This window comes from Ctenopharyngodon idella, chromosome 24 (genome assembly GCF_019924925.1).
Source record: "Ctenopharyngodon idella isolate HZGC_01 chromosome 24, HZGC01, whole genome shotgun sequence".
In the NCBI taxonomy this organism is placed as follows: domain Eukaryota; kingdom Metazoa; phylum Chordata; class Actinopteri; order Cypriniformes; family Xenocyprididae; genus Ctenopharyngodon; species Ctenopharyngodon idella.
Window position 1 is genome coordinate 23,225,379 of NC_067243.1, and position 12,194 is coordinate 23,237,572.

The 12,194-nt window shown below is 38.1% G+C and overlaps 1 protein-coding gene across 3 annotated transcripts in view; it reads right to left on the minus strand.

Annotated features, from left to right (window-relative positions):
• The window catches only part of lsp1a (lymphocyte specific protein 1 a), a 38,143-nt gene that overhangs the window by 21,861 nt on the left and 4,088 nt on the right, over positions 1 to 12,194 (minus strand). For all 3 annotated transcript variants that reach the window (XM_051884201.1, XM_051884200.1, XM_051884199.1), the window contains exons 2-4: positions 8,542 to 8,688; positions 878 to 1,235; positions 655 to 794 (exon numbers count right to left, since the gene is read on the minus strand). In XM_051884201.1, the coding sequence (XP_051740161.1) occupies positions 655 to 794; positions 878 to 1,235; positions 8,542 to 8,688 (645 nt within the window). The remainder of the gene's footprint in view (positions 1 to 654; positions 795 to 877; positions 1,236 to 8,541; positions 8,689 to 12,194) is intronic.

The window sequence follows — 12,194 nt, forward strand, 5'->3', positions numbered from 1 at the left end:
TCATACCCATTGATCCCATTCACTGCCATTCTAAAGCTCAGATGCGTCAGGATATTTATTAACATATCTCCGATTGTGTTCATCTGAAAGAAGAAAGTCATATACACCTAGGATGGCTTGGGGGTGAGTAAAGCTTAGGGTAATTTTCATTTGAAAGTGAACTAATCCTTTAAAAATTACTGTATCATTGTAATGAGGATACAGCAACACAGTGATATATGATAATAGGAATTACAAAAAAAGTGTGTTTATTTGTCATGAAATTAATGTCACAATGGGGAAATGGTAATGGTTCTAAAACAGGCTTAATTTTTCTGTAAACAGAACATATTTTCTTGTTTGTTTGTTTGTTTTCTTTTGATTTTGGGGGATCTTTGTAGAACTTAATTACACGTAATTACAACTTGTGAACTTGGAATTTTGTGAACACTCCGACTTGTACCACATGATCGCCGTACCAATTGACCGCTCCAGATTCATATTGCCGTTAATAGTGTTGTCAGAAACGCATACTTCTGAGTGCGAGTATGTGAACAGCTCTAAGTAGAACGTCTTGGGTTGGTAATTATGGTAATGACATGACATGAACGCAGCATTATTTTCATAAGATTTACCCAAAATCTATGGGTAAGAAAGTGTCTAGAATCAAGTTACCTAGGTGATCTTTTGGTTTTGACAAGATGTGATGTCATTTCCTCTGCAGCTGCCTCTCCATTGCCATTAGGAATTCTGTCTTGCTGTAGGAAGACTTTAGACGTGTATGACACCTTCACCTCCTTCCTCTCCTCTTTTATCTGTGAGTGATGGTTATGATTTAGACATAGTAACATACATGGTAAGATGGACTGTACTAATATTGCAACAATTCTCCTGGCACCTTGTTCTCCATTGGTGGTTTTATTTCCTGTTGTCTTTTGCTGTCTCTTGTGTCATCTTGCCATTCCTCTGGTCTTTGACTGCTCACCCTTTCACTGATCTCCATTCGTCTCTCTGGTCTTTTCTCCTCTTCCTCCCTGCCCTGAATTTGCTGAGACTGTATAGAGGTGGTGAAGCTGGTTTTCTCTCTTTGTCTAGATCTTGCATTCACATTTTTCTCCACCTCTTGCGACTCTTCTCCACTGCCGTTCTCTTCCATTCTGAGTCGTGTTCTCTGTTCCAGTTTCTGGGTCCAATCGCTGAAACCTTCATCCTCATCCATAGCAATAGGACTGCTGGGTTTAAGTTCACTTTCGTAGCTGAAAAAACAACAACACACTTATTCATATAAAATAATCTTTGATGAAGAATAAAAGCATGTGCAATGAACTGTGGTGCACATGTGGGAAACGAAGGTTTGAGTCTTGCTTTTAAACTTAAACTAAAAAAATGTGTATTCATTATATTTCTCATATTATTTTAACTGAAATAATGCTAATATACCAAATCCTGCACACCAAATCCCGCTCTACATCTTTTCTTGCTCAAGAAGCTGTTTAACTTGGATATACATCACAATAGGAAAGAAAAGATTATTGCAACTTCTGTTTCATGCTGACTTTAAAAACACAGATGGTAAAGAGAAAGTCATATGATGAATCAAAGTTCATCACAAGTTGCTTTTCCACAAACTGAGGGAAATAAATCAATACATTTTAGACTACAAATGTCTAATTTAACAAGAATTCAACCACAGGTGAGTCTAATTATTCATTACACAGGTGTTCAGCAGACAGCTGACTATAAAAGGGTGTTAAAACCCCTTCCCATTTCATGCTGTCAGCAATGGCACCACATGGAAGAGAAATGTCACAAGACCTGAGAAAGAAAATAATTTCTTTACACCAGAAAGGTGAAGGCTACCAGAAGATCAGCAAAGCTTTACTTATCAGTCAGAATACTGTAGCAAAAGTGGTACAAAAATTTTAAAAAGATGGAACTGCAACCATCTCACAGAGGCGTCCAGGTCGTCGGAAGTTAACACCTCGACAGCAGCGTCTTCTGATGAGAAGGGTTGAAGAAAATCAGCATGCAAGTTCACTGTGGTTATCTAAAGTCAAGTCAAGTCACCTTTATTTATATAGCGCTTTTTACAATGCAGATTGTGTCAAAGCAGCTTTACAGTGATAACTGTATATAACCATTGTTAATCTTAAACAATGGTGTCAATGCAGGCAGACAAAAGCACTGTTGAATATCAAATTTAAAGTCAAGTAGAAGTAGAAGTAGAAAGCCAAACTGGGGTGACTATTTCCCGTGACACAATACGGCATACACTGCAGAGGAATGGCATGCGTGGGTGCCGTCCACAAAAGAAGCCTCTCCTAAAGCCCAGGCACAAAAAAGCCCGCCTAGAGTTTGCCAGGGCCCATGCTGACAAAGATGAAGACAACTGGGACTCTATACTCTGGAGTGATGAGACCAAGATAAATGTTTTTGGAACTGATGGCTTCAAAACTGTATGGCGTCGCAAAGGTGAGGAATACAAAGAAAAATGCATGGTGCCTACAGTGAAACATGGTGGTGGCAGTGTCCTTATGTGGGGCTGCATGAGTGCTGCTGGTGTCGGGGAGCTGCATTTCATTGATGGTATCATGAATTCACAGATGTACTGCTCTATACTGAAAGAGAAGATGATACCATCACTCTGTGCCCTTGGTCGTCGTGCACTTTTCCAATATGACAATGATTCTAAACAAATTTCTGAAGAAGAACAGGGTGAAAGTGATTCAGTGGCCAAGTATGTCTCCTGATCTGAACCCAATCGAACATCTATGGGGAATTCTGAAGAGACAAGTTGAGCATCACTCTCCATCCAGCATCCAGTCTCTAAAAGAGGTCATTCTTGAAGAATGGAAAAAGATAGATGTTGCAAAATGTCGCCAACTTGTTCATTCCATGCCTTGAAGACTTGGTGCTGTTATTAAAAATCATGGAGGCCATACAAAGTACTAGATGTAGTAGTTTTTGTTGTGGGGTGTACTCATTTTTTCATCACCCTAATTTGAGTAAAACTGAAAATTTTGGTCTCTAAGTTATATTATTAATCTTACTTTCATGTTATAAGTTAAACAGACGTTTTATTAAACTTAGTCTTGTCAACATTTTGGAAATTGTTTTTGTGTTCATTGAGATATTGTTTAAAATGTTACTTTTCAAAGGGGGTGTACTCATTTACGCTGAGCACTGTATATATATATATATATATATATATATATATACTTGATCATGCTCTCCCAAAATGAACAAAAACCTGCCCTTTTCTTTAAGATGATTTTAGCCTTGGAGTGAGACACTGGAACTTTTTACAGTAATGAGAGGCAGACCTATATAATCACATTCATAGGGAATCTGGGCAAGTTAACAGTCAGTCAGGCATGAATGGCTCCAGTCAGTGAAAGCACCGCATGAGCCCACACACCTGTGATGGTGTTACTTTGATGAAAGAAACTATGCGCTGAAGTCACTGTGCCAGCCTATTAACGCGAGAGGCCGACTTCAAACGGGCTCCTCAGAAAACAGATGTTTAAGGTGCGTGTGATGATCTGACAGGTGGTTGTTTGTTGTTATTTTCTTTCATTTGCCATGGGAAACCAGAGGATTTTGATGAAATGCATAATTGTCGTTGCGTAATGCAGTCTGTTTCACATAATATTGAAAAAAAAGTAGACAGCAAGCCATATACTATTATTAAAAAAAGTAGTTTAGATGAAATGCAAAAATGCATCCCATGTTGGTTTATAGATTGTTTTATTACTGCATACTACATACTACTGTCATTAATTACTCACCCGTAAGACCTTCATTCATCTTTGGAACACAAATTAAGATATTTTTGATAAAATCCGATGGTTCAGTGAGGCCTCCATTGCCAGCAAACTAATTAACACTTTCAGATGCCCAGAAAGCTACTAAAGACATATTTAAAACATTCATGTGACTACAGTGGTTCAACCTTAATGTTATGAAGCGACGAGAATACTTTTTGTGCTCCAAAAAAAACAAAATAAAGACTTTATTCAACAATACCTAGTGATGGGTGATTTAAAAACACTGCTTCATGAAGCTTCGAAGCTTTACGAATGTTTTGTTTTGAATCAGTGGTTCAGAGCGTGTATCAAACTGCCAAAGTCACGTGATTTCAGTAAATGAGGCTTCGTTACTTCATAAGTGTTCAATGTTCAATGGTTCACCACTGGGGGGGCGTGACTTTGGCAGTTTGATACATGCTCCGAACCACTGATTAAAAAAAAAAGATCTGTAAAGCTTCAAAGCTTCATGAAGCAGTGTTTTAAAATCAGCCATCACTAGATTTTATTGAATAAAGTCGTTTTTTTTTTTTTTTTTTTTTTGGTGAACAAAAAGTATTCTCGTCGCTTCATAACATTAAGTTAATGACACCATGGCAAACTCGTATTTCCTGCAGAAACCTACCAGTACCACTTAAATTAAAAAACATTAGTACAAGCTTACCGTTGTGAATCAGGCTAAGTTAAAGAGATAGTTTTGAACATTGGCTGGTTATGTACTTGCTCAATAATTGATTTTGGATCATTTTTTACCAAAAAAAAGTTATGGACTGCAGCTTTAAATAAATTAAAATAATATTGTTCACATTGAGTCGACAGTTTGAATGTTCTTGTTTCCTTTCATTTATTTTCACGATCTGTGGTGAATTATCCATTGTCTCTTTCAGTATGGCTTTAAATGTCATGCAAAATTATATCCAGACACACATTAGATGCTTCTAACATTAAGCAAAACACATAAACAGTACCTGAGATTATCATTGTCATACTCTGTATGCAGAAATAGAATTGTCGCGTATCGCAGTTACGGCTGGTTAGGACAAAAACTTTGATTACCATGGAAAACATGCCTTTTATCATGTGTCGCGGCGTCACAACACGATATAATAGTGTACCAAAAATGTAGTATGACTATGACAATGAGTAGAGTGTTCACAATAAAGAAAAGGGAAAACCTTTTAAAAATCTAGTTTAGATTTAAATCTTAAATCTAGTCTAATTTAAAACACACATCCCAAGTTCTAAATGTGCAGTCACATTTGCCATTGTTCTGCGTATTTTTACGGGTAAAATCCAGTCATTTCAATAGGAATCCGCTTGATTAGGGAATTTCCTCACACAGATTTTGCAACTGGCTCAAATTGGTTATGCAAATTCATCATGTTGATGGACAACAAAAAACCTGCTTGGTTTGGAGGTGACTTCTGTGTGAGCTGCGCTTCTAACATTGCAACATTATTGACAATGTACACTGGACCTTTTTTTTTTTTTTTGATGTGCGGCCTGATGTGACCGCACCTTCAGAAATACACTCTTTGTGTTCATGTTGGTTTCATATGGTTCAAACCTTTATACCATTTTCAAGAAAAGTTCCATTATTATTTAAAAAAGTTTTTAAATGTATTGCTCAAAGTAAAACATAAATATCATGGATTATTAATTCAGAATTATCCTGTTCCATTTGGTGTTTTGTTTTATCTGCATGTTGGTTGAAAAGTTGGTTAGTTGCTTATACCACATGAATTTGGCAGACTTTTTCAAATATTTTCAAATATTGAAATATATATATTTGTTGTCATTGTATGTATGAATAGCATTTTTAATGTATTTTTGCTTAAATTAGATTGAATGAGCATCACATTACTGACCCATATACACTACTTAGGTGAAAACTTTAAACACACACACCTGCACTTGAAAATTTAAAAATAGGGATAAAGAGGCTGTTTTTACAGACACCATCTGCACCTCTTACTATTTTCTGTTCATTGCGAAGCGTTGAATTAAAGTCTATTTCATCTGCCCAGGAGCTGCCGGAAAGGAATGCAGAGCACATTCCACAAGATTATTAAGCAGATTTTCAGAAAAGCATAACATCTGAACATCAACAATCAGTCAATACAATTCAATGCAAAATAACCCAGTTAAAAATCTGAATGCTTATTTACTACACCAAAAGCTTATTGTATGAGTCTAATTCAAAAACCCTTGCACAGGCATTACTAAAAACCTCTTTCCATGTTAAACCGATCTAAAAAGTCTTAAAAATGATTCATGTGTATCTAAGCCAAGAGTGAGCTTCTAAATCTTTTCTGATCAAGGATAATTACAAAGTGGCCCTAGATGACCTTTTTGTGCTTTGAACAGGTTGACTCAGACAGCTGTGTTTAACTTCACACATATAAAATATGTGGTATGTGTGTGAGGTCCATAATGTTCCTCTGATTAAAAGCAAAACGCTATGGTGTGGGATATGACATAAACCCTGTACCAAAGGCATGCGCTGCTGAAAATTCTTCAGAGATTAGGTAATGATGAGAGAACAGCTGTGCCGCCCACTGTACATATGCACGTGTTTGGTTGAGAGAAAAGAAGAACTTAAAGTCCAACCTTATAATGACACAATGCTCTTTTTTTTTCTTCAGATATGCATATTTATTCAAAAATATATTAAAATGCAATTCATACAATTACTTGTAGGCTATATATTTTAATTTTAGAAATTATATATTTTTATTTTAATGACGTTTTGCCCTCTAGCAGTTAAAAAACTAACCTGCATGCTTTTTGTGGAAGAACACTGTTTTAGTTGTGCTTCGGCTCTGTGTGGCTGTGTGGATGAATATGATTCTTTCTCACAACTTAAAAAGAGAGAGATTATCCTACTGCTCATAAAACATTCACTGCTAGGCTTAAGAGATATAACCAGTTTAGATGGAAAGGATCTCAAGCTGACTAGCTGAAGACGTTACTGTAGCTATTAATAGACATGATACTTCCTTGAAAATAAATTCCAGCAGCGCTACATATGGCAATTTATTTGTTCAATAAAATAGCTTTCTCTCGTTGAGTAATAAAAATGGCATCTCTGCGACACTTTAACAACATTTCAAATCCATCAGTTCTCACCATCTCCGAAAAGCCAAGCCAATGTTGATTCTTGTTTTATTACAAGCTCTGTCACGTTCTCTTTTTGCCAACAGACACTCCCGTTCAGCGTTTTTTTTAAAAAGGGTGATTCCCTGGAGGTTTGAGATTTAGTGTGCTCCATGTCAACCTTTTTCATTTGTTGTGACAACGAACCTATGTCACTCCCACACCATGTACGCGTAATGCACGCCGGAGCAACTTTTCTCTATTTACGGATATGACGAGACACACACGGGCAAGTGACGTATGTATACCCTTATAATAGGCTTACCATAGCGAATCAGGGTAAGACAAGAAAAAAAAAAAGGTTTTAGAAGTAAGACTGATGATGTATTGACTCATTTAAATTTTGCTAATTTTGAAAAAATAGTGTACCTTTAACCAAAACCTTTGCTGCTGACCTTTGATGAGGCTTATTCATTTCCACTCACAAACTTCCCTAAGCTCTTCCCCTCGGGGGAATCCCCACCGCCATTTTAAAGCGCATTCCACTTTGTGAAGTGGATGAAGGAAGTTTATATGGGCAGACCCTCCTCTGTCCTGGATGGGAGACCTCCTGGGAAAACTAGGTTGCTGCAGGAAGAGGTGTTAGTGAGGCCAGCAGAGGGCGCTCACACTGTGGTCTGTGTGGGTCCTAATGCCCCAGTATAGTGATGGAGACACTATACTGTCAAAAAGCACCGTCCTTCAGATGAGATGTTAAACTGAGGTCCTGACTCTCTATGGGCATAAAAAAAAATCCCAGGATGTCCTTCGAAAAAAGAGTAGGGGTGTAACCCTGGCATCCTGGCCAAATTTGTCCATTGACCTCTGTCTATCATGGTCTCCTAATCATCTCTATATACTGATTGGCTCTGTCTCCAATAAGCTGGTGTGTGGTGGGCATTCTGGTGCAAAATGGCTGCCGTCGCATCATCCAGGTGGATGCTGCACATTGGTGGTGGTTGAGGAGATTCCCACTTCCTTATGTAAAAGCGCTTTGGGTACCAAGAAAAGTGCAATATAAATGTAACAAATTAATTAATTGATCAATTAAAAAAACAAACAAGCAAGCCCAGCCCAAGTGAGAAAACGTAACCCAAAAGTAACATAACAAATTACTTTCCAAATTACGGCCCAGCGAAGCATCAAAGATACTTGTGATTTTCAAGCACTCCTGAAGAGCTTGATTAGCAGCTTCTGGTGTGTTTAATTAGAGTTGGAGCTAAACTCTGCATGACAGTGTTTCTCCAGGAGCAGGGCTGAAGACCTCTTGCATGTACTTTTGATGGTTACACGTTTTTCAAAACCATATGAAACCAACATGAATACAAAGACTACATTTCGAAGAACATGACCCTTCTGTTGTAAACTAGATTTTTCCTTTTCTTTATCATGGACACTCTTTTTCGACCCAAAAAAACAAAACAGAAACTGCAGTTGGTTAGTTGTTTACATGTCGGTCAGATGTCTAAGTGTACAGCTCCTGGCCAGAATAAGCTGCAATGACAACCAGACATGTTGCAAGTCCACATTTCCATATTTCATATGGAAATCTGCCAGGCAACAAAAGAAGCTTAACAAATACCAGGTGAAGTGTGGAGTATAGAATGACGTTCACACTTACAGGCTGGCCTCAGGTGTGTTCACACTGTCCTGAGGGGACCCAGCAGATCTAGACAGGCTGTGTTGATTGCGGAAGGCCTCCCGAGCCCGACGTCGCCTTTCTCTCTCAATCTCCTCAGCATCTTCGATACTTCGCTGGGCCGTCACTCTGCAGGAAAAGAAGTGAGAATGAGCCCCTTGTTATACTGGATACATTTTTCTTTCTTGACCCAGCTGTAAATTGTGGTCGAATGATGAATGACCCCCTAGCCCAGAAGAGTGCTGTTGACTATGATACATGGACCTCTACAAGAAATCTCCAAAAATAGTTTGTTTAGTCCCTTGCTTGAGATGCTTGGAGCCGGTGGAACATCTGCTCTGGCATTCAACGCCGCCAATGCTTGAGTGACAGAGATGGGAGGCCCATGCAAACTCGCATTCAAGATTCTGAGGCATCTCTGTGTTTATTTAGTCTATAAACATACACAAATATGCTCTTCATGTCTCCAACACTGGGAAAAAGTAGGCTAAACAAACTGATTTCATTTGCCACTTGAAGCTTTATTTACTAATGCAAAATCTTCCTAAATTTCTTTACAAATGATAATGGTAGTAAGCATTAACTTTGCTCTTCCCAGATCATAAGTGGGTCTATATTCTCCCAAAAATGAAAATTATATATAATCCTTTACTCACATTACAAACCTGTTTGACTTTTTCTTCTGTGGAACACAAATTAGATATTTTGAAGGTTTTTCTTTTTGTCAATATAATGGACGTCATTAAGCTCCAATGTTGTGTAGACCCCAATATTCTTCAAAATATCTTTTTTGTGTGTTCTGTAGAAGCAAGAATGTCTCACAGGACATGAGGGTTAGTAAATGATTTTTGGGTGAACTATCCTTTTAGGCACTCAGTCTGGATTGTGGATCAATTAAGGGTGAACACAGGTCACCAATGACCCTCAGAAGAATTTCAGGCCAGATTACATCTGAGGTCACAGGCTGCTACAATGGCTTTACAAATAGCCGTAAAAGCATGTTGACTGATAAGTATTGTCTTGTCAACATTCAAAAGAGGTTCCAATTAAAGCCACATTTTTTCAGCCTGATGCCATTGGTGAAAGTTTTTAGGTTCCACAACTTCTTATTTCGAGTTCTTTATTGAATAATCTACAGTATATAGTGGTGCTGTAAAGATCCAGAAAACATGAAAATGAAGAACTTAGGTAAAGATAATGATACACAGGGCAACTTTTTAAGCAATGTTGCTGGGAAATGTTGCCTAACAATGTTGCATGGGCACTTTCCCATTGAGAATGGGCAACAAATTTTGATCTAAAGTATCCAGATAGAAATTTGTTGCCCATTCTCAATGCCCAAGCAACATCGTTCGGCAACATTGCACGGCAACATTGCTCAAAAAGTTGCCCCGTGTATCATCACCTTAACACCATGATTTTTTTTAAATTGTCAAAGAACCACACAGCAACTCGAGAACCCTACAAACCCTACAAAAGTTCTTAAATGACAGTTGAAAGAAGTTCTTCACTGATCAAAGAAGTAATTTTTTTTGTCACTGAGAAAGTTCATTGAGGAACCTTACCGTTGTAAAGTTCTCAGAAGGTTCTGCTGACTTGCAGATCAGCTTTGCTACATCAAACATCTTACTTTCTAACTGGCTGAATTTAGTTTCAAATACAAGTTACAGAACAATAGTTTCTTATTTATTGAACTGTTGTAGAAAAGCGCTTGCAATTATACTTGCAATCCAGGTGTACTGAATATATCAGAATGGCTGCAGTTACCTGTGGCACTCGGCCTGCAGCAATACTGGTACAAACCAGTTTCTGTGCATAACCCAACTACAGTTTAAAGACCAAACCACATCTTAAAACCAACCAGTAAAGTTTCACAAAGGGCTTATGGCAGGATCTGATCTGTCACACACAGTTCCCGTGCCTCTGATTATTATAGGCTGTTAATCACTCAGACAGGATTACTTCATTTTTTGGCAGAAGCCATTTGAATGATGTCAATCCTGCCAATGATGTCATTCAACATCAGATTTATTTACCACTATCAGTCTGATTATGTAGCCTGCTTTTCTTTTTTCCTTTATGTCTGGAAATACCGTCTTCCAAGAGTTATGGAAGTGAAAACATATTTTCAGTCATGGTGAGCGTATTGTCAAACACAGACTGACAAAATGTTTCTCAGGCCTATTTCTGAATTAAATGGAAACAATAAAGTGGGAGAGAAAGAAAGGGAAAAGAAAACAAGAGCTTGGCTTATATTCAGCATGTATCACCTCCCCTGACAATGTGTTGACTAAACTTCCACAGCCTGGTGCCCTGGGGCAGAAAGGATTTGGAAGGCTTGACGGATTGGGAAATGTTTTTCGCCATTGTTGCCTGCCCTAATTTACCACAGCCAAGTCTGGTCTTGCAGAGCACAGGATGAGCTACATGGGTCAGCCACAAATGGGTCACATGGCTGAGATGAGAGTTGACCTCTGACCTGAGTTTCCCTTTTCTGCTCTTAACCTTAATGAAATCAGTGAATGCCAATTGTCTGATACATGCTCTCCATACAGGGTTTTATTATTATTTATTGAAGGCATGTATGACTTTCATTGTTCTGTGGAACACAAAAGAAAATATTTTAAACAGTTTTTATTCATATAATGAAAGTCAAAAGAGTCCAAGACAACCTATTTTTCATGTTTTAAGTCATTTTTCAAAATACCTTCTATGTTCCACAGAAGAAAGAAAAGCATAAAGGTTTGAAACAACATGATTTTTGGATAAGCTACCCCTTTTAAAGCCCTGTTTACACCAGCAACTAAGCAACTGGAAGTCATTCATTTTCAGTTGCATTTAGCCATTTCTGGCGGCGTGAGTGGGAGTATGCTCTCCAATGGCCTGGGTGTGCACTTCAGAATCTTGCCAGAAGTGCAATCTGGGTCATCTGGGTACTTTTTGCCTTATAAATTAATTCAGACTACTTTTTTCACATACTCTGGTTTTCACCTACTATACAGTAGAGAAGTATGCACATTTGAATGCAGCCAGAGATTTCCTTTTTGGTTTAAATAATCCCTGTTTACACTAGGGGTTGAACGACTTCAGATTTTTTAAAGTCGACATTTATGTGATTAAAGTCGACGTCGACTAGTCGATGATGACGTGATTAATGAACAAATAAGGGGCCGTTCACATGGAACGCATTTTTCCATTCCAATGTGCTCCTTTTCCATTGTTTTTCTATGTATATACACGCTATACGGACCGTTGCAATCGCGTCTTGCATCTTTTGCAGTGTCTCGCGCATGACACTGTGTTCTAAAATCCGGCACTCAAGTTCAAATCAGTTAAATTTTTAAAACACGCATCTTGAGACCTTGCATTTTTACCCTTTTCTGATTTCTTATCCTGTTGCGCCCTCTATAGGCCATGACCAGAAACTAGTCGACGTCATACTTAAAGCGTCATGGCAGAGCATTAAAGTCGACTAGTCGATTAGTTGGTGCAACCCCTAGTTTACACTGACAGTGAATTGTAATGACAAAACAACTGGAAGTTGTTCATTGTTCAATAAAAGACAAGACAATATAGCAATCAGGTAAATGTTATTGCGATTTACAGGGTCTTCACTGTTCTATACAATCGTTTAT